The sequence below is a fragment of the Oncorhynchus keta genome, chromosome 35 (assembly GCF_023373465.1).
Source record: "Oncorhynchus keta strain PuntledgeMale-10-30-2019 chromosome 35, Oket_V2, whole genome shotgun sequence".
NCBI lineage: Eukaryota > Metazoa > Chordata > Actinopteri > Salmoniformes > Salmonidae > Oncorhynchus > Oncorhynchus keta.
The window spans coordinates 33,189,140-33,211,508 of NC_068455.1; the positions used below are offsets into that span (position 1 = coordinate 33,189,140).

At 43.7% G+C, this 22,369-nt stretch overlaps 1 protein-coding gene across 4 annotated transcripts in view; it reads left to right on the top strand.

The window, feature by feature from the left end:
* The window catches only part of LOC118368385 (TOG array regulator of axonemal microtubules protein 1-like), a 32,075-nt gene that overhangs the window by 1,917 nt on the left and 7,789 nt on the right, over positions 1-22,369 (top strand). For 2 of the 4 annotated variants that reach the window (XM_035752441.2, XM_035752439.2), the window contains exons 2-12: positions 4,968-5,034; positions 15,772-15,900; positions 15,989-16,231; positions 16,329-16,618; positions 17,173-17,390; positions 17,569-17,669; positions 17,760-17,921; positions 18,056-18,121; positions 19,069-19,238; positions 19,400-19,571; positions 19,694-19,945. In XM_035752441.2, the coding sequence (XP_035608334.1) occupies positions 4,968-5,034; positions 15,772-15,900; positions 15,989-16,231; positions 16,329-16,618; positions 17,173-17,390; positions 17,569-17,669; positions 17,760-17,921; positions 18,056-18,121; positions 19,069-19,238; positions 19,400-19,571; positions 19,694-19,945 (1,870 nt within the window). Of the gene's footprint in view, positions 1-4,967; positions 5,035-14,831; positions 14,875-15,771; positions 15,901-15,988; positions 16,232-16,328; positions 16,619-17,172; positions 17,391-17,568; positions 17,670-17,759; positions 17,922-18,055; positions 18,122-19,068; positions 19,239-19,399; positions 19,572-19,693; positions 19,946-22,369 lie in introns of those variants that run through there. The other 2 variants (XM_035752440.2, XM_035752442.2) reach the window with 2 other exon arrangements.

The window sequence follows — 22,369 nt, forward strand, 5'->3', positions numbered from 1 at the left end:
GCAAAGTGTAATTCGAGAAAAATAAATATCAAGACATGCTCTCTCTGGGCTACAGGTACACTCATCTTATTTCCATAGTGGCACCATAATTACATGGAAGAAGGTGCAAATAGAATGAGGTTTGTGACCACCTAAAGTGAAAATCTGTCAAATATTAGTTTGCCGGAACCTGAAAGTTCACTGAAACAATAACACACAGTATAATAGATATTGACAAAGGCTTGTGTTGGGACTATATGGAGTTGTATCCATAACTATTTGTTTGATGGCTGATTTGGGCAATTCCACGTAGAGGAATTATGTTTTGACTCCGATTTGTCACTTTAAAGGGAAGGTAACATACTCTTAACCACAAGTAACATATGGATATGCATTAGTATACTCATCCAATGCAAAGTTGCACCTAATTTTTCAAGTTGTTACATAAAACCGATCAGAATGCCGAAGTCATGTCAGAAAATGTTTTTCTGGGGTGTGATGTAATATGGAGGCCCCGGCAAGCCTATTCCTTAAAGGTTAACTCCAACAGAAATAACTTCAAATGTATAACCTCAAATTAAACCAAATTGTTTACACTCATGACTACTTGTTTCAATAACATTTTCAGCCAATTTACATGTTAATACTTTATAAATGTATTGTTAGAAATCAACTAGCAAGGTTGCTAGCCAACTAGCCTGCTAAAGTTAGCTCTACGAGCCTGTTAACATAAGCCCTATTGGCCTGCTAACATTAGCCCTACCAGCCTGCTAATGTTACGTTAGAACTGCATGAGTCAGCCATTTGCTATCAACACCTAGCTTACAGCTACATTAACCCTTTACGCTACAGACGATGTTATGAGAAGACCGATTTTCGGGATGTCTCATGGTCTGACAAACGCCACTCTTGCTCTGTCACCTTTCACCGCAGATGCAAAAGTGTGACATTGGCTGATGGGGTGGAGTGAGACGCATCCAATGCAAAAAAACAGATGTGCATATTATGTGTGTGTGAGCAAATGATGATGTGAGTGTTTGTGTGTGTTGGAGTGTCAGTGTGCATGAGTGTGTAGGGCCCTAAGAGTGCATAGAGCCAGTGCAAAAATAAAATACAAGGGTCAACTCAGTCAGTGTAGCCTTTGTGTTAGCTATTTAGTTAGTTATTTAGCAGACATGGTTTGGGGATGGAAGCAGTTCAGGAGCCTTTTGGTGTCAGACATGATGCACCGGTACCGCTTACCGTGCGGAACCAGAGAACAGTCTATGGCTTGGGTGGCTGGAGTCTTTAATGATTTTTCGGGCCTTTATTTTCACACCGCCTGATATCGAGCAGGGAGCTCAGCCCCAGTGATGAAGCCCCCCTCCCCCGTTTCCTTTAGTCCACGATCAGCTTTTGGCCTTACTGACATTGAGGGAGAGGTTGTTGTTCCGGCACTACACTGTTAGGTCACTGACCTCCCTGTAGGTTGTCTCATCGTCACCTGATCACCTACCACCGTTGTGTCGTCAGCAAACTTTATGATGGTGTTCGAGTCGTGCGGGCCACACAGTTGTGGTTGAACAGGGAGTACTGGAGGGGAGTAAGCACACACCCCTGTGGGGCCCCTGTGTTAAGGGGCATAAGGGCGGTGGTGATGTTGTCGCTGACCCTCACCACCTGGGTTCGGCCCGTCAGGAAGTCCAGGATCCAGTTGCAGAGTGAGGTGTTCAGTCCGAAGGTCCTAAACTTGGTAACGAGCTTAGAGGGGACTATGGTGTTGAATGCGGAACTATAGTAATGAACGGCATTCTCACATGTCAGCAAAAACATAACACCTTGAGTTAAAAATATATATATTTGGGATATTGAACTACAGTAGGTGAAGTGGATTTACATCCGGTAATCGAATTACATCATTGCTCCCTGATCTGTACCATACAGAAAATGATAATTCTCGATATGAATATCATTCCCTTCATGGTGTTGTATCCTAATAGGTACACAAAGGTACAAAATATGCAATGTCCTTCTTTTGCATATTTGAGTATACGACGCACTGGCTATTATTGATCTCCGCCCCCAAACAATACCACATTCAGTTGGTCCGAACCAGTCCAAATCTGAAATAATCATAGACATCTATGTTTCACAAGTTTGGACACCACAGTAGAGTACAGTAAAGTATATATGTATAATACAGTACATAACATTCTACTCTAGTGCTGTACTGTACAGTGTAGGGTTGGCACGGTATGGAAATCTAGATACCGGCCATCTCGGGATATATACGTTATTACCGGTAGTGCACACAAGGGGCGCAATTTATTTTTCGAATTGTAAAAAAGCCCCAAAAATGCCACTTACCAGAATGCTAAGAAGTACTAAGGAATCCTCATAGTGGATGCTTGGTAAATGCTAACGAGCGCATGCAAACATTTACTACTAAGACAGACAATCCAGCTCATAAAGTTATGCAAGCATCTCAAAACGCAGTTTGCAACATGCACAAAACAAATATTAGACAGCCGGGATCTTAATCCAGGAGGGGATTGTCTCTTGCTGTTACCAAGAAGCTTGATCTTGCAAGCTAACATTAGCAACCAAAACCCAGCTAGATAGAATTTATTTGGCACTTCTTAGATAGTTAACTTAATAGTTATAAGATATATAGCTGGCAAACAGTAGTGTAACTTGATCACCTCACTTAATTTGCACTACAGGACTGACTCACCTCAAGAAGCTCCCATTTTGCACATTCTTTTTTGTAAACAAACACACGTGACTGGCTCAAACAGCTTTTCGGGAAACTAGTACCGGTAGCTTCATAATGAAGGCAAAATTATGAACGCGATCTGCTTTATCTATTACCTAGTGCACAAGTTGACTGCAGGTATTTATTTAAAAAGTACTAATATTCAAATGTCTAAAAATTAAAAGACTGTATTGGAAAATCATACTGATGGTATTTGTAAATACCCCAGGATAACTGTTTGGAGTTTGACAGTAACTATGTGAGCTTATTACAGTATTACATACATTTTGTTCTGGGATTTCTAGTGTAGCTTGTCAGCATCATATAGCAAAACATCTTAGATTTTTATTGATAACTTTTAATAGTTTGTAGCTCAAACCATTCTGACTCTACAGAAGTTTTTGTAAAATGACCTAGGCCCCTTCCCGATCCCGGGCCCCTTCCAGATCCGCCCTTGTCTCACAAACACCACTCTAGCACAGCCCCCATTAATCACACATACTAATAGTGGGTATCTACGGATGCAGAAGAAATACACCAATCCGATTAGAAGTCCAAAACATGCCAGCGTTACGGTGGGACTCATTGGGTTCAGGGACATTTCCCTTCTCTGCTTCAGCTTGAGGTTTTGTAAAAACTACTCTACAGATCTGGCTCTTTTACAACTTGTGCTCAAAATCTTTACAGCCCTGAACAACAATTAGTACGCTCTTGGTATCTTTCTAGAATTATCCAAAGTGTTCAACACCGTTTATTATGAAATATGACTCGCTAAATTGCAGTATTACAGTTTTCACGATTATACATATAAATGGCTATATAAATATGTTTATCATAGAGAACAATTTGTATATGCAATTGCTTGTGCATCTACCAGGGCCAAGATATCCTGTGGTGTTTCACCCCTTGGACCTTTGTTATTCCTAATCTATATCCATGTCCTTGCTGCTGTGTCGGCTACCGTACTTACCATTATTGTTACTGATGATACCAACTTCATTTTATCACACAAGAATTTCAATTCACTTATCATTGAAGCCAACTCCAGCATGGCACATTTTATGAATGGTTCCAGATAAACTATCTTTAAATGCTTTAAAAAATCCAACTTCATTGTATTTACTGGTAAGAATACGAAATATTGTTTTTTTTAAAAAGGGCCAGAATTTCAATTGGTGGGAATGAAATGGAGCAGGTTTCATCCTCTAGATTCCTAGGTGTTCTTGTTGATGAAAAGTTGTCCTGTAAAGATCATATTCACTTTGTCTGCAGAAAAGTTGTGAAGTCCGTTGGTATCATCAGAATGATTCATGGTTTGGTTCAGGCTTGCTTCCTAACACACACTATACTATAGCTTAATTTACCCATATCTCATTTACTGCAATATTGTCTGGGCGAGTACATATGCTTTCTACCTACACAAATGACTCATCACACAGAAGAAATTGGCAAGACTAGCCGCCTCTAACGGCTTAGCTCCATCTGCCCATCTGTTTTAGCCAATACAGTGAGTTGCTTATCTACAACATTAATATACAAGAAACAATGCACCTTCATCTACAAATACACATACCTCCCAGACAGCCTACCTAATCCTTTCAATACAATAGAGAGGCGAAACACGACCCTGCCAAGCCGCACTGCTTCTTGACACACTGCTCGCTTAACCCAGAAGCCAGCCGCACCAATGTGTTGGAGGAAACACTACAACTTGCGACCGAGATCTGCTTGCAGGCTCCCGTCCCGCCACAATGAGTCGCTAGAGCGCGATGGAACAAGGAAATCCCAGCCGGTCAAACCCTCCCCTAACTTGGACAGGGCTGGGCCAGTTGTTCGCCACTTCAAGGGTTTCCTGGTTATGGCCGGCTGTGACATAGTCTGAGATCAAACCCAGGGCTGTATTGACACCTCAAGCATTGCGACGAAGTTCCTTAGACTGCTGTGCCACTCGGGATGCCCGGCTACACCTTTTATAGTGAAAGTTTAATGAGAGTAGTACACGTCATTGAAGTAGGACGGACGCCATTGAAGTTTGGGTTTATACACTGACAGAGTCCCAGAGCACACCGTTTGTTGTCTGAGCTAAATCGCTGCAACATGCCTTTGTTGATACCAATGGATGAAATTACAGTTGATCCATGGTAGGCTCTCTGTTTTCAAATAGTTGTTTATGTTTGACATGTGAACTTTACCCAGTTTTGTGGCTCAGTGACATAATTGGCACCATAGTTATCCCCTGATTCCATCTCCTCAGGTCATCAGTGAAGACTGCTTGTCCCTCTCCCGGAAGCTGAGCCCGGAGACATATGTCCCCAGTTTTGGTAAGTGCCCATTTCCTGTCTCTTGCATACATCATGAGCTACCACACAAGCTGACGAGGTGCAGTTGAGTTGCTGTCAGTGCCGAAGTTAGCCTGGCTCTAGGTTAACCCAGCTTTGAATTGGATTATCACACCGAGTCAAGGAGCCATGCTATTTCACGTCACTCAGAGCACTGACATGATGGATTTGCTAGGCCCCCTGGCAGAAGAGTGCCATACACACAACAAGAATCATTCATGATTGAAGAATACCATGGATTAATTGCTTATATTTTGCTGTTATTGTTGGAAAGAGAGTGTGTATGCAAGACAAGTACCAAGAAAGCCTAATATGGACAGTAGCGTGCTTGAATAAAATTTACCCTTCAAATCCTAACAAATGTCCTCTCTATCTCAAACCGGTGTGAAAAGGGATTTCTCTCCAAGAATGCATAGGTTGAGAGTTATGTAATGTATGGTGATAATATATGGAGGTGTCCTTGATGTGAGGGGGTGGTGAATTCTCTAAACATGGTTGATGTAGGAGTCAGTCACTCCTCTTCATGTTCCTGCTGTTTAGTGTCAATGCCATTCGTAGGCGTTCAATAAGTAGACACTTAATAGGAGCCGTGGAGGCTGGCTTTGAGAAGGAGCTGTTGAGAATGCATTTGGTTATTACCAAACCTTGATTTGGTTCTCATTCGGAAAGCAATGGGGACGAACTTGCAAACAAAGAAATGCTTGAATAATCGGAAGTACCCATTCAAAGCATTTAAAACCAAGATATGGTCACTGCCAGGCTTCTCCCCAAATAAGAGGGTCGCTGCACCACCTTGTCGGCTTGGCTGCATGTGCAAATGACACTGATATTTAGTAATGATAGAGTAAATATCTTTGATCGCCAGTGACAGAATTGTGAATTGTTCATAAATTCAGAGCGTTTCCCTTCACTGGAACTAAGGGGCCTAGCCCAAACCATGAACACCAAACTTGACTTTTGGCACTATGCATTCGGGCAGGTAGCAATTCTCATGGCATCCGCCAAACCCAGATTCGTCTGTTGGACTGCCAGATGGTGAAGAGTGATTCACCAATAGCGGCAAGCTTTACTCCACTCCAGCCGATGCTTGGCATTGTGCATGGTGATCGGCCATGAAAACCCATTTCATGAAGCTCCTGACGAACAGTTATTGTGCTGACGTTGCTTCCAGAGGCAGTTTGGAACCCGGTAGTGAGTTTCGCAACTGAGGACAGACAATTTTTACGCTCTTCAACACTTGGCGGTTCCATTCTGTGAGCTTGTGTGGCCTACCACTTTGTGGCTGAGCCGATGTTGTTCCTAGACATTACATTACATTACATTTAAGTCATTTAGCAGACGCTCTTATCCAGAGCGACTTACAAATTGGTGCATTCACCTTATGACATCCAGTGGAACAGTCACTTTACAATAGTGCATCTAAATCTTAAAGGGGGGGTGAGAAGGCTATCCTAGGTATTCCTTAAAGAGGTGGGCACTTCACAATAAGTGCACTTACAGTTGACCGGGGCAGCTCTATCAGGGCAGAGATTTGATGAACTGACTTGTTGGAAAGGTGGCATCTTATGACGGTGCCATGTTGAGTCACTCAGCTCTTCAGTAAGGCCATTCTACTGCCAATGTTTGTCTATAGAGATTGCATGGCTGTGTGCTCAATTTTAAACATCTGTCAGCAATGGGTATGGCTGAAATTGCCGAATCCACTAATTTGAAGGGGTGTCCACATACTTTTGAATATATAGTGAAAGTTGCTATTGGTAGTGGAGATGTTGAGGAGTGAGCTAAAGGGGTGGTACCAGTGGGTCTGCCGTTGTGTATGTAACAAGGGCCAGTTGACCAGGGTGAAAAGGTCACAGTAATGAGTGTTGAAGGGGGCACTGGTATCAAAGCAGATGGCAGTTTGGTAAATTACGTCTAGTTTATTGAAGGAGGTTTTGGATGCAAGCCTGTAAAACTACGTCGCAATAGTCCAGGATTGACATTACAGTCATTTTTACAAGGGTGTGCTTGGCAGAGTGGGTGAAGGATGTTTTGTTGGGGTACAGGAAACCAAGTCTGGATTTAACTTTAGACCTCAGGTGGGGGAAGTGGGTATGGAATGAGAGTGAGCAGTCCAGCCATATACCAAGATATTTATAGGTGTCACCATACTCTAGCTCTGACCCATTCAGGGTGAAATTGTTAGGAGGACAGGCATGTTAAGGTCGGTTCTGGTTGAAGAGCATATGTTTTTTTTTTTTGGTATTGAGGAGTAGGTTAGGTCAGAGAAGGCATGCTGGATGTTGTTAAAGCTATGTTGTAGGGTGGTCAGCACGGTGTTCAAGGAGGGCCCAGTTGTGTACAAGATAGTGTCATCGGCATAAAGGTGGATGGGGGAGTCACCAGCAGCATGCGCAGCATTGTTAATCTACTCAGGGATAAGGTCGGCCCAAGAATCGATCCTTGTTGAGCTCCCATAGATACAGCCAATGGTTTGGACTGTAGGCCTTTGGAATTCACACATTGTACATGGACAGAAAAATCGTTTTCAAACCAGGCTAGACAGTTCTCTGAGAACCCTAGGTCGATGAGTCTATTGAGCAGGATACAGTGGTTAACCAAATCAAAGGCTTTAGCCAGATCAATAAAAGCAGACGCACAATACTGCTTGTTGTCAAAAGCAGATATGTTGTTTAGAACCTTCAGTGTTGCAGAGGTACACCCACGGACAGTTCTGAAGCCAGACTGCAGACTGTTCTGAAAGAACACTGTGGGACTCAAAGGTGGCGGGTTAACTGTTTGTTGACCAGACTTTCAAAAACTCTAGAAAGGCAATGCAAGATGGAGATTGGTCTGTAACAGTTGGGGTCTAGCTTGTTGCCCCCTTTGAAGAGTGGTATGACGGCAGCAGCTTTCCAATTCTGTGGGACTTCAGATGTTTGCAAGGTGAGGTTGAAGAGGCAAGTGATGGGGGCTGAGATGATGCTTCAGAAAGAAGGGGCCCAGATCATTGAGCCCAGCTAATTTTATTATTGTCCAGATTACTCGACTCCTTTAGGACCTCGTTCTTCTGTACTGGCTGGAATGAGAAACGGGGGGTGCTCTGAGGGAGAACACTACTGGGGGAAGCATGGCTCGCAGCAGACATGGTTAAAATGTGTGGCCAACCCTGACAAAGTGCATGTTGAAACTCTCAACCCTTCTGACTTTATCAGAGGTGATATTGTTCTCAAAGTTGAGTGCAGAAGGCAGCTGAGAGGTTGAATTGTCATCTTCCATGGTTTTCAGTGTTCCAGAACTTGTTAGGGTCAGAACCACAGGCAACTAATAGTTTTTTGTAATATCCTGATTTTGCTTTTCTGATTGATTGAGTGCTCTTGTTCCTTGCTTCCCTAACGAGTTGCGAGTCAGAAGGGTCCGTGGAGGTCTTTGCTTTATGCCAGAGCAGGTGTTTTCACAGGATCAGCTCCGACAGTTCAGCGCTAAACCAGAAGCTGTAGCAATTTTGGTTCTAACCTTCTTAAGAGGAGCATATTTATTAAGGACTGTGAGGAAAGAGGTTTTAAAATGGCACCAAGTGTCCTCAACACAAGGGATAAGGTCAGTTCTGGGCCTGTGTACAGATGCCAGGTCATGTATCAAGGCCTGCCCATTAAAGTGCTTTAACAGATGTTTGACAATAATCAGAGAGGGGGCGTTTAACATTGGTACCGTTGTGGACAATTCAACAGTAGTCACTATGGCCTTGGCAGAAAACTGCAGAGGAGTACTTAGCAGGCATATCAGTGAGAATAACATCTATGAGTGTGCCATTATCTGCAGACTTGGGCTTGTATCTATTGGGAGCCTGTAAAATCTGGGGGAGGTTTAAATCATACAGCTGGAGTTGTACAGAGTTGGGAGGTCACCCAATAACACAAACTCTGAGGAGGTATAACGGGCAATCAGTTCACTTAGAGCAGTCCGAGCATAGGCGGGAACAGACTTCTAAATAGCTGTCACTAGCCGGCCTCCACCCATTACCCTGCCCTGAACTTAGTCACTGTCACTAGTCGGCTACCACCCGGTTACTCAACCCTTCACCTTAGAAGCTGCAACTATGTGCATAGTAGAGGTCGACCGATTAATCGGAATGGCCGATTAATTAGGGCCGATTTCAAGTTTTCATAACAATCGGAAATCTGTATTTTTGGACACCGATTTGGCCGATATTTTTTTTTACACCTTTATTTAATCTTTATTTAACTAGGCAAGTCGGTTAAGAACACAGTCTTATTTTCAATGACGGCCTAGGAACGGTGGGTTAACTGCCTCGTTCAGGGATAGAATGACAGATTTTTACCTTGTCAGCTCGGGGGATTCAATCTTGCAACCTTACAGTTAACTCGTCCAACGCTCTAACCACCTGATTACATTGCACTCCACGAGGAGACTGCCTGTTACACGAATGCAGTAAGCCAAGGTAAGTTGCTAGCTAGCATTAAACTTATCTTATAAAAAACAATCAATCATAATCACTAGTTAACTACACATGGTTGATGATATTACTAGTTTATCTAGCGTGTCCTGCGTTGCATATAATCGATGCGGTGCGTATCGTTGCTCCAATGTGTACCTAACCATAAACATCAATGTCTTTCTTAAAATCAATACACAGAAGTATATAAACCTGCATATTTAGCTAAAAGAAATCCAGGTTAGCAGGCAATATTAACCAGGTGAAATTGTGTCACTTCTCTTGCGTTCATTGCACGCAGTCAGTGTATATGCAACAGATTGGGCACCTAATTTGCCAGAATTTTACTTAATTATAACATAACATTGAAGGTTGTGCAATGCAACAGGAATATTTAGACGTATGGATGCCACCCCTTAGATAAAATACTGAATGGTTCCGTATTTCACTGAAAGAATAAACTTCTTGTTTTCCAGATGATAGTTTCCGGATTCGGCCATATTAACCTCTTGAAACTAGGGATCAGTAGTTTTATTTTTGGAAAAATAATGTTCCCAAAGTAAACTGCCTATTTCTCAGGACCAGATGCTAGAATATGCATATAATTGACAGCTTAGGATAGAAAACACTGTAAAGCTTCTAAAACTGTCAAAATATTGTCTGTGAGTATAACAGAACTGATATTGCAGGCGAAACCCAGAGGAAAATCCAATCAGGAAGTGCCTCTTATTTTGAAACCGTTGTGTTCCTATGCACCCCTATTGGCCATTGAAAGGGATGGCTATTTGGATATTCCCCCCCCCCCCATCACTACTGTGGCATTGCAATATGTGAGTTTGTCATCTCAGAGCTGTATTCTAATGAATTTCAAGTTGAGGTCAGTTTTGGAAAATGTCGGCCTACTGTACATCGATAGAGGGTTTGATGAACATCTATTACATGATCCACATTAGACAGAAAAAGACGAGTTTTCAAAGCATTTTCTCGTTCTATGTTGCTTGGGAAAACCCCTCTCTACAATGTGCTTACTCCCAGATCGCCTCATCAGGGAAGTCAATCTACTAATCTCCTCGTTTTCATTCTCTCAGATACTGAAACACCCAGCTGTCAGTCAGATAGTGGCAGACGTTTGTTTGTAGTGGTGAAACACCGGCCATCTCCCTTTTTTGGTATATCAAATCAAATTTAATCGAATGTATTTATAAAGCCCTTCTTGCATCAGCTGATATCTCAAAGTGCTGTACAGAAACCCAGCCTAAGACCCCAAACAGCAAGCAATGCAGGTGTAGAAGCACAGTGGCTAGGAAAAACTCCCTAGAAAAGGCAGGAACCTAGGAAGAAACCTAGAGAGGAACCAGGCTATGAGGGGTGGCCAGTCCTCTTCTGGCTGTGCCGGGTGGAGATTATAACAGAACATGGCCAAGATGTTCTAATGTTCATAGATGACCAGCAGGGTCAAATAATAATACTCACAGTGGTTGTCAAGGGTGCAACAAGTCAGCACCTCAGGAGTAAAATGTCAGTTGGCTTTTCATAGCCGATCAGTCAGAGTATCTCTACCGCTCCGGCTGTCTCTAGAGAGTTGATAACAGCAGGTCTGGGACATGTAGCACGTCCGGTGAACAGGTCAGGGCTCCATAGCCTCAGGCAGAACAGTTGAAACTGTTCTATAATAGAGTAGCCTACTTGGGCTTCTGAACTGTAGCCACAAAGTCGCAACAAAGGTATAGGCTATGCGCTTAAAGATCCGTAGGGGAGAGATCCCAGCAGTGGCACCTTGTCACAGAGATGGTTCGAGATAACAGACTCAAACAGACACCAGGACACCGAAGGCCTGGATAGGCGAGGGCTCAGCAGAGAAGCAGCAAAGAAGTCACCGGTGATCAGTCAGGAGAAAACAGGGAAACTCGGACCCATAGGAGCAGATCTACTGCAGGCCGGCAAGGGAGGGAAGACGGGCGGAGAGCTATATTGTTTGTAAATCTTTGCATGTTATTATTTTTTATTTTTATTTTATTTTATATTTTATTAACAATTCAGAACATACAAATGACCCACTAGCACACACTCCCATCTCCAGGGCCTGCATAAAACATTTGCATATTAATATAGCCTAGATGTAAAGCTGGGCTTCAAAGGGTAGGCTCAAAACAACAATTGTAAATAAGACACAGCTATAGACTAGATCAACAAAGCAAAACCGCACAGGGAATCACCAAACACGGACATAGACAGGACATGCAATGTTACTCCCATCTTGGAATAGTCCTTCTGTAGCTCAGTTGGTAGAGCATGGCGCTTGTAACACCAGGGTAGTGGGTTCGATTCCCGGGACCACCCATACGTAGAATGTATGACTGACTGTAAGTCGCTTTGGATAAAAGCGTCTGCTAAATGGCATATATTATTGGAATCATGAACTGGGAAATAACAGTTAGAGTTGGTCGGGTGGAGTTTTGGCCTGCGTGGTGACATACCATGCAGTAAATTAGTTAATAGACCAATAAGAAAGAGTTCCAAACTTCTCTGCCAATAACAGCTCGTTTTCAGTTTTCCCCTCCCCACTCAGACACTCTGCCAGTCCTATAAAATTATTGCCTGAGAATTTGCTCTTTGCTAAGAACCTATTGTTGTTTATTTTTTACAATTTTGATGGAAAACAGAGTATGGTACGAACTAAATTGTTACCCAAAAATGATTTACACTGAACAAAAATATAAATGCAACATGTAAAGTGTTGGTCCCATGCTTCATGAGCTGAAATAAAAGATCCCCGAAATGTTCCATACTCACAAAAAGCGTATTTCTCCCAAATTTTGTGCACAAATTTGTTTACATCCCTGTTAGTGAGCATTTCTCCTTTGTCAAGATAATCCATCCACCTGACAGGTATGGTATATGAAGAAGATGATTAAACGGCATGATCATTACACAGGTGCACCTTCTGCTGGGGACAATAAAAGGCCACTCTAAAATTTGCCGTTTTGTCACACAGCACAATGACACAGATGTCAAGTTTTTTTATTTTTGTTTTTTTTTACCCCTTTTTCTCCCCAATTTCATTGTATCCCATTGGTAGTTAGTCTTGTCCCATCGCTGCAACTCTCATACAGACTCGGGAGAGGCGAAGGTCAAGAACCGTGCATCCTCTGAAACACAGCCCAGCCAAGCTGCTCTGCTTCTTGACACAACAACCGCTTAACCCAGAAGCCAGCCACACCAATGTGTCGGAGGAAACACCATACACCTGGCGACCGTGTCAGCATGCATTGCACCTGGCCCGCCACAGACCTCTCTAGTCCTCATTGGGACAAGACCGTCCCTGCCGGCCAAACCCTCCCTTAACGGCGCTGGGCCAATTGTGCGCCGCCCCATGGGTCTTCCGGTCGCGGCCGGCTGCGACAGAGCCTGGACTTGGACCAGGATCTCTAGTGGCAATGCAGTGTCTTAGACCACTGCGCCACTCGGGAGGCCTAGATGGCTCAAGTTTTGAGAGAGCATGCAATTGGCATGCTTGCTGACTACAGGAACGTCCAGCAGAGCTATTTGTCAGATAATTAAATGTTAATTTCTCAACCATAAGCCGCAACGTCGTTTTAGAATCCAACCGGCCCCACAACCGCAGACCTGGTGTATCCACGACAGCCCAGGACCTCCACATCCGTCTTCTCCACCTGTGGGATCGTCTGAGACCAGGCACCCGGACAACCAAAGAATTTATGCACAAACTGTCAGAAACCGTCTCACGTAAGCTCATTTGCGTGCTCTTTGTCCTCACCAGGGACTTGACCTGACTGCAGTTAGACATCGTAACCGACTTCAGTGGGGAAATGCTCTCCTTCGATGGCCACTGGCACGCTGGAGAATTGTGCTGTTGAATGAATCCCAGTTTCAACTGTACCGGCAGATATGGGCGAGTTGTTTGCTGATGTCAATGTTGTGAACAGAGTGCCCCATCAAATCAAATCATGGTGGCGGTGGGGTTATGACATGGGCAGGAATAAGCTACGGACAATGAACACAATTGCATTTTATCAATGCCAGTTTGAATGCACATAGATACCGTGATGAGATCCTGAGGCCCATTATCTTGCAATTCATCCGCCGCCATCCCCTCATGTTTCAGCATGATAATGCACAGCCTCATGTTACAAGGATCTGCACACAATTCCATTGCTTGCATACCAACCAGACATGTCACCCATTGAGCATGTTTGGGATGCTCTGGATCGATGTGTACGACAGTGTTCCAGTTTCCACCAATATCCAGCAACTTTGCACAGCCATTGAAGAGGAGTGGGAAAACATTCCTCAGGCCACAATCAACATCCTGATCAACTCTACGCGAAGGAGATGTGTCGCGCTGCATGAGGCAAATGGTGCTCATACCAGATACTGACTGATCCTACTTTTATTTTTATTTTTTTTAAGGTATCTGTGACCAACAGATGCATATATGTATTCCCAGTCATGTGAAATCCATAGATTAAGGCCTAATTCATTTATTTCAATGGACTGAATTTCTTATATGAACTGTAACTCAGTAAAATCTTTTAACTTGTTGCATATTGCATTTAATTTTTGTTCAGTGTAATATTGAGATAAAAACAGCTGCGTTGGACCTTTAAGAAATGCAATTGGTTGGTGGATATAATGTCTAAAATCTTTGATGGGCTGTTGCAGAATTTATTACAGGGAATAATCACTGTCAGCTGGTGAGGTTAACCTGGCACACGCTAGCCCTAAGCTATATGATGGGATCAGCTACAATGTTGAGTTCAATCACATGCAACTACGTCGACTGTTGTAACAGGGAATAATCACTGTCAGCTGGTGAGGTTAACCTGGCACACGCTAGCCCTAAGCTATATGATGTGATCAGCTACAATGTTGAGTTCAATCACATGCAACTACGTCGACTGTTGTAACAGGGAATAATCACTGTCAGCTGGTGAGGTTTCAGACCGAGGTCCGGGTTAAAATTAAACAATTTCTAATGTTCGCGAGTATGGACCCAATGTGATCAAATACATACATTTTTTGTTCACTGTAGATAAAGGAGAATATATGAGCTATTAATTGTGAGGGAGGAAGGCCAGTAGATGAAAGTGAAAGTGGATGAAAGCAATAGAGTTGGCTACAATTATTTATTAAAGTTCCTCCACTTTGCAGTCACAGTTGGTTTGTGGTCACGTCCACCAACCTGTCAGAGGCTTCCTTCCCATTGCAGTCAACTAGCCCACTGTTGACTTGGCCCACTCTGGAAAGGTGGCCAGGAGAAAAGCTCTCAAAGGAAGGAAAGGACCAGACTAGGTGGGGAAGCCAACTGAGATAATACAGCAGATACTGTGTCATGAACATGGTCTCTTCTCAAGCGGGGATGTTAGGTATTAAATTGCTAGTATCTTGGTGTGCAACTTTTATCAAGATACCTTACAGTGAGGGAACCTGTGACAGGATAATAAGATACAAGCCACTTTAGGGGTATGGAATGTATGATTGGTTGATTTGGACATAATAAGTACTGCTCTGATATAACTTATCCCCACCTCCACTGCCTTGACTACCGGTACACATGTAATCTTAACACAATTCTGAATGTAATCCTCTATGTGAAGACTACAATTGTATCAGGTGCATTGGGAATTTGAATTGAGTCCATGTACCAAAATATTGTACAAGACTTTGCTAAAGTAGCCTATAAAAATGTTCAATAATTATGCTCTGTTTTCTGCTTTTACAGCATGCAGTGGAATACAGAAACTGCTAGATTCTATGCTGAATTGTGTGTGGGAGTGTTTAGTGGTGGGAGTGTGTGCGAACCGCTATGTAGCCAATATTTAAAAGAGCAGCCTGTGCTCACAGGCAAGACTGGACTTGACTCTTTTTTTTCTGGAGGCCGCCAGAAACTTTTACCACCCAGTATGAACAAATAGTCTCTAATAAATCTCCCCCGCCCTTATGCTGCTCTCTCATGAAAGCTGTTTCCCATCGTTACTGAAAAAATGGGGTTGTCAATGCATGATTTAACTAAACTCTGACTTAGCCAAAGGTATTAAACCTAGACTGAATCATTTATCAAATCAAACAAACTTGGATCAGTTTTACATTCCCCTGTCAGTCACTGGGCTCACAGGTTAGCCTGACCTCCGCTTTAGCTGACCGTATCACTTTGAAGCTTAACATGAGTTGCTGAAGCCACCAACAATAAGTCATCATACTGTATTGATAAAGAATATATAATGGTTATGAGGTACAGTAATAGCTGATTCGTTGTCCTCCAGGTTCTGCAGAGCCCAATAAGCCCCTGTCCTCTAGAAGGAGGGAATCCCCCGGACGATTGAGAAGGAGTGGGAGCCTTGACTTGGACCCTGACATCTTCAAATCGACCAACTTCTCTGATACAGAGGGAGGTGAGGAAGTCTTTACTCTGCTCAGCCTATGTGCCTTCTACAGAACGCAGTTTCATTGAAAGGTAACTGAAGGATCTTTGTGTTGCAGTGGTACACAAGGCCCGTCTCCTCCCTGGGACCCCCGGCGTTGAGCGCACGTTCTCCCTCCCTTCAGCCCAGGGCACCTTTCTACTGCCCTCCTACCCTCTGGCTCCACTCCCCGGGGGCCTGCCGACCCCAACACTGTCCCGCCGTCACGCTGAATCCTCACTGTCCATGTCCAACACCTGGCCCAACAAGAGAGAGAGCAGCCCCCACAGACTAGACCCCAGCTCCTGGAAAGACATATCATGTATGGGTCTGGTATCTACTGCATATTATTGGGTAGATCCTGGTCATCATGTTATTTAGTTGAGGCATATTGTTGAGTGCGCTCTTTGTCCCCACAGGTGACTTCTCATCCAGCAGGTGTTCTCCACGGCCTCTCCGTGCCTCTCTGGTGAGCTCATCGTCCGCCTCGTCTTTCCGGCAGGCTCTGAGTGGGACGCGGACCGTGTTGCCTGTTTCCCGGTCTCCAGGCCTTCCCCTGCCAGAGCGGGGCCAGTCTCAGAATGGCCAGCAGTTCAATCCTCCAGCTCCATCCAGCCTGCAGGACCACCTCTCTGAGAGGAACCTGGACCTGGATCAACTCAGCCTGCAGGACCAAGATCAGGAAGATGACGATCTGGACCGGCAGGAGGTTAGGATCACTGTTTTACACACGGCTCTGCTTTTTATTTTATTTAACCTTTATTTAACTAGGCAAGTCAGTTAAGAACAAATTCTTATTTTCAATGACGGCCTAGGAACAGTGGGTTAACTGCCTTGTTCAGGGGCAGAACGACAGATTTTTACCTCATCGGCTCGGGGATTCGATTTTGCAACCTTTCGGTTAGTAGTCCAACGCTCGAACCACATAGTGAAGTCTCCAGCTGAATGTAGCTAGGACACTGTCTGAAAGCTGCCATCTTGCCATCAGAGATTTATTCATAGCAGTACCCATAACTCTGGATACCTCAGTGCTGGAAGATGGAATGTGGATCATATTTTCCCTTTATTAGTGCAGCGGTGGTGAAATGGGTCATATTTGGGACTAAGTATCTGTGTGGTAATGTTAGTGCTGGGTAAAGAGACTTGATATCTAAGTTGTCATGGATATACACCCCTGCATAAAATAGTATCTGTATTCACAGCACACTCTCACCTTGCTCTCAGGTTACTGATGAGCTAATGTGTTGTTGTTGTTATTTACAGATGCTGAACTGTCTGCGCTCCCTGCGCTGCAGTGCAGCTAAGAAGAAGGCCAAGGTGAGTCTGAATGGCTCAGATCATGACCCAGATAGCCCTGACTCAGCCATGAAACTGGAACTGGCTCTGGACTCCCCCTCTCAAACCTCCCCCACTGTCACCAGCCCAGCTAGCAGGAGCGTCTACTCACCCCCAAACTCTACCCTCAACAGCACCAAAACCAGGTACATTCCACTAGATTCTAAGTAGGCTGTAAGTTGAACCAAATGAGATCCAATTTCAAGAATAATGGGGGGGGCAAAGGGGTCAAGCTATGATATTCACGCCTTCAAGTAGACACACACCAAGGTCTGATAGATATGATATCCCTTCTGGTGAATCACCTCTGACCTCTGTCAGCAGCCCTGGGAGTTCTGCCTCCTCTTCAGCAAAGCCTCACATTGCTAGACTGCCTTCTGCTAAGCTGAGGTCTTCTGTCTCCATGGACGCCAGGGCCCTTCAAGGTACAGTGAGGATTTGACGTATAAAAGGATCTCTCTGATTAGTGTTGTTTCTGTTGCTGTAATAGTGTGTTTGTGTGTTTTCTTCACTAGGCTTTGATAAAATCATACCTGAAGTAAGTGTGATTGGTCAAAGAGTCCCGTACTCGAATGGACCTATGGAACCTGAGGAAGAGGACCGGACTCGAGAATACTCTCCACCCCCAACTAGACCAGCCCTCCGGGAGCCAGTCGAAGCCCTGAGGTCTGCCAAAGGTCAGTCACTGCAAGGAGGTCTGCTCCATTAAGGCATATTACTCTCTTTGAATTATGGGTATTTTTCTATATGTTTTCCATATGTTTCAGTGGCTTGTTTAAAAATAAATATGATATTCTTCTCTGTTCCTCAGGGTCCCAGATCTACAGCAACAGGAACTCACCACTCACTGACATGCCTGAAGGTGTGGTTGGCAGAGGTCAGTCCTTAACTGTCTCCTTTTATTTTACAACTCTGTGCCATTGTTCAGATGTCCATGATGTCCAATACTGTGTTCTTAGGTCATGGTGTTCTGGCTCAGGGCTGTGTTTAAAGGAAACCTCCACCCAAAAAACATATTTTGGTATTTGCTTCATTAGTCCATTGTTGATATAGTCCCAAAATGTTTTCCATATCAGCAATCAAGTTTTAAAGATATATAACTTTCAAAATACAGAAATACAGCCGGTATGATGCGTTTTGCATCATATAAAATGACTCAAATGTAGAATATGATGCAAAATGGATCATACTGGCTGTATTTCTATATTTTGAAAGTTCTAGGTCTTGAAAACGTGATTGCTGACATGCAAGGCCCTGCCTGGGGGCCACACAGTATTCAGGCCCAGTCAAATAATTGTTTGGATTAACTCTTGTAGTTGGCAATACACTTAGCTTTGGCACAGTAACAGATGGAAAGACTTGCAGAGGAGAGAGTGCATCATATTTTGGAAGTCATCACTGCTTACAGTATTCTGTAGCTATATAAATACATTGTACTGCTCCAGTTTTCAACTTTGTATTTATTATGGATCCCCACTAGGTAGTGCCAAGGCAACAGCGACTCTTTATGGGGTCCAGACGTATTAAGGCAGTTACAAGCAATTAAAAACACTATATTACATTTCAGATTTCACAACACATTAAGTGTGTGCCCTCAGTCCACTACTCGACTACAACACAAAATCCATGTGTACGTGTGTGTATAGTGCATATGTTATCACATGTCTGTGCCTGTGTCTCTTCACTGTTCCATAAGGTGTATTTTAGTTTTTTAAATCAGATTTTACTGCTTGTGTGAGTTACTTGATGTCGAATAGAGTTCCATGTCGTCATATGGAACTTTGCTGAGCGCTCTTGAATCTTCCTCACTTCCCCCTTCTGCAGGAGTGTTTGGCTTGGTGATTCTGTCCAGCCGTCCAGGCGTCGCCATGTCGATGGAGCAGGGCGACTGTATGACCAGGCTGTACAGTGACCCTCCAACTGGCATCTACAGCCATGCTGTCCTCAGCCACCACCTGGACCCCGACGACAGCCCAGACGCAGAGGAGGCCAGGGTGAGCAGATCCACCATACTGTACATACGCCACCAACAACCTCTGCGACTACATTTCCCATTTGGTATTACAGATTGAGAGAAAATGTCCCTCTACCACTGCTACCAGTTAGTTACACCTGTGACATGTATTTGGCTGGAGTGCTGTGTGTTTGTCTGCAGGAAAAGGTGAGAACGTCTAGGTTTGCGCGGAACAAGATGAGGCAGCAAGGGTTGGCGCAGCAGGAGGGCCAGCCTGCCCTGGGAGATCGTCAGAAAGCTGACAGGATGCGCCTGCGCCTCAGACAGGGGCAAAATGACGTGGCTACAGAGGATACAGCAGCCATTTCCAAAGGTCCAATGTATTTTCCTTAACCCTCCAATACCATTCATAAACCTAGTACAGGGTTTCCCTTGATACACTGGCTTTTGTAATGTTGCCAAATGTTGTCATGTGCTTGTGGTTCATCTCTACAGTGTTTGTTCTTCGCCTAACAGACTTGCATCTGAACGGTAGCATAGTGACGTCCACCAAGGCTGACTCTCTACCAGACGAGTGTCCAACCAGCCCTACCAGCCCCCAGGGACCCCAGAGCCCTATTAAATGTTTCAGTCCTCCCCACCAGCCTAGCCCCCCCACGGTCCCACCCAACCCCAGGAGCACCATGGCCCGCCTGAGGAGGGCTCCCAGTTTCAGCAATACACGGTCATCCCTCTCACACAGCTCAGGTCAGCAGAACAGTCTGGCAGTCATCATATAATCTCTACCTCTTTGCAGTTATAAGGTGGCGCCACACTGTTTTTCATCATAGCATTAAATACCGAACTGTATGTTCTGTGACTTCTCATTCAGTAGAGCAACTTAATGGTACTTTTTTAACATGGTGGGTAGATGAATCAGTCAACACATCATATGTCACTCTAAAGAGGTTTAGTGCACTACTAATTAGCCCGTCACAGCTCCAACAGTAGCCGAGCTTGGCAACAGTAGACTAGATGTTCTCTTAGATAATGGAGTGCAAAAGCTTTATTTTCACAGCTTCTATTAATACGTCTCCTGCCATGCACGCTGCTTCATTTAGCCAGTGACTGTAATGTAACAATAGAGGGGTAATGTAACACTCAGCTGTGTGTTGTTGTCACTGTTGTGGCTTACAGTGCCTTTAGAAAGTATTCACACCCCATAATTCTTTCCACGTTTTGTTGTGTTACCGCCAATGTTGTGTCACTGGCCTGCACACATTACCCTATAATGTCAAAGTGGAATTATGTTTTTTAGAAGTTAGTTAATTAAAAATGAAAAGCTGAAATGTCTTTGGTCAATAAGTATTCAACCACTTTGTTATGGCAAGCCTAAATATGTTGTTTCTGTTTGCAATAAGGCACTAAAATAACAAACCTGTGGCAAAGAAATGTACTTTACTGTATGTCCTGAAGCGTTATGTTTGGGGCAAATCCAACACATCACTGAGTAACACTCTTCACATTTTCAATTATGGTGGTGACTGCATCATGTTATGGGTATGCTTGTCATCGGCAAGGACTAGGGAGTTTTGTTTTAGGATAAAAATAAATGGAATAGAGCTAAGCACAGGCAAAATCCTACAGGAAAACCTGGTTGTCTGCTTTCCAACAGACACTGGGAGACAAATTCACCTTTCAGCAGGACAATAACCTAAAGCACAAGGCCAAATACACACTGGAGTTGCTCACCAAGATGACTTTGAATGAACATGACAATGATCAACAACCAACTTGACAGAGCTTGAATAATTTTTTAAATATTGTACAATCCAGGTATCAAAAGCTCTTAGAGACTAAACCAGTAAGACAAAGCTGTAATCGCTGCCAATGGTGCTTCTACAAAGTATTTACTCGGGGTGTGAATACTTATGCAACTTAGATATTTCTGTATTTCATTTTCAATAAATGTGCAAACATTTCTAAAAACATGTTTTCACTTTGTCATTATGGGCTATTAAGTGTATAATTCAATTTAATCCATTTTGAATTCAGGCTGTAACACAACAAAAGTGTGGAATAAGTCAAGGGGTGTGAATACTTTCTGAAGGCACTGTAGATATTGCTCTCGAGTGGCGCAGCGGTCTAAGGCGTCACTATAGACCCTGGTTCGATCCCGGGCTGTATCACAACTGGCTGTGAACGGGAGTCAATTGGCCCAGCGTCTTACGGGTTAGGGGAGGGTTTGACTGGGGTAGGCCGTCATTGTAAATAAGAATTTGTTCTTAACTGACTTGCCTAGTTAAATAAAAGGATTTACAGTGCATTCGGAAAGTATTCAGACCCCTTGACTTTTTCCACATTTTGTTACATTAAAGCATTCTAAAATTGATTAAATGAAAATAATTCTACACACAATACCCCATAATGACAAGTCAAAAACAGGTTTTTGGAAAATAAAAAACAGATACCTTATTTACATAAGTATTCAGACCCTTTGCTATGAGACTCGAAATTGAGCTCAGGTGCATCCTGTTTCCATTGATCATCCTTGAGATGTTTACCTGCATGTCAAAAACCAAGCCATGAGGTCGAAGGAATTGTTTGTAGAGCTCCAAGACTTGATTGTGTTGAGGCACAGATTTGGGGAAGGGCACCAATACATTTCTGCAGCATTGAAGGTTCCCAAGAAGACAGTGGCCTCCATCATTCTTAAATGGAAGAAGTTTGGAACCACCAAGACTCTTCCTAGAGCTGGACGCCCGGCCAAACTGAGCAAAGAAGAAAGAAGAAAGGCCTTGGTCAGGGAGGTGACCAAGAACCCGATGGTCACTCTGAAAGAGTTCCTCTGTGGAGATTGGAGAACCATCTCTGCAGCACTTCACCAATAAGGCCTTTATGGTTGTGGCCAGACGGAAGCCACTCCTCAGTAAAAGTCACATGACAGCCTGCTTGGAGTTTACCAAAAGGCACCTAGCGTCATACCCAAGAAGACTGTAATCGCTGCCAAAGGTTCTTCAACAAAGTACTGAGTAAAGGGTCTGAATACCTATGTAAATGTGATATTCAGTTTATATATTTTTTATTCTTTTACCTGTTTTTAATTTTTCATTATGGGCTGTTGTGTGTAGATTGATGTGGGGTGGGGGGGACTATTTAATCCATTATAGAATAAGACTGTAACATTACAAC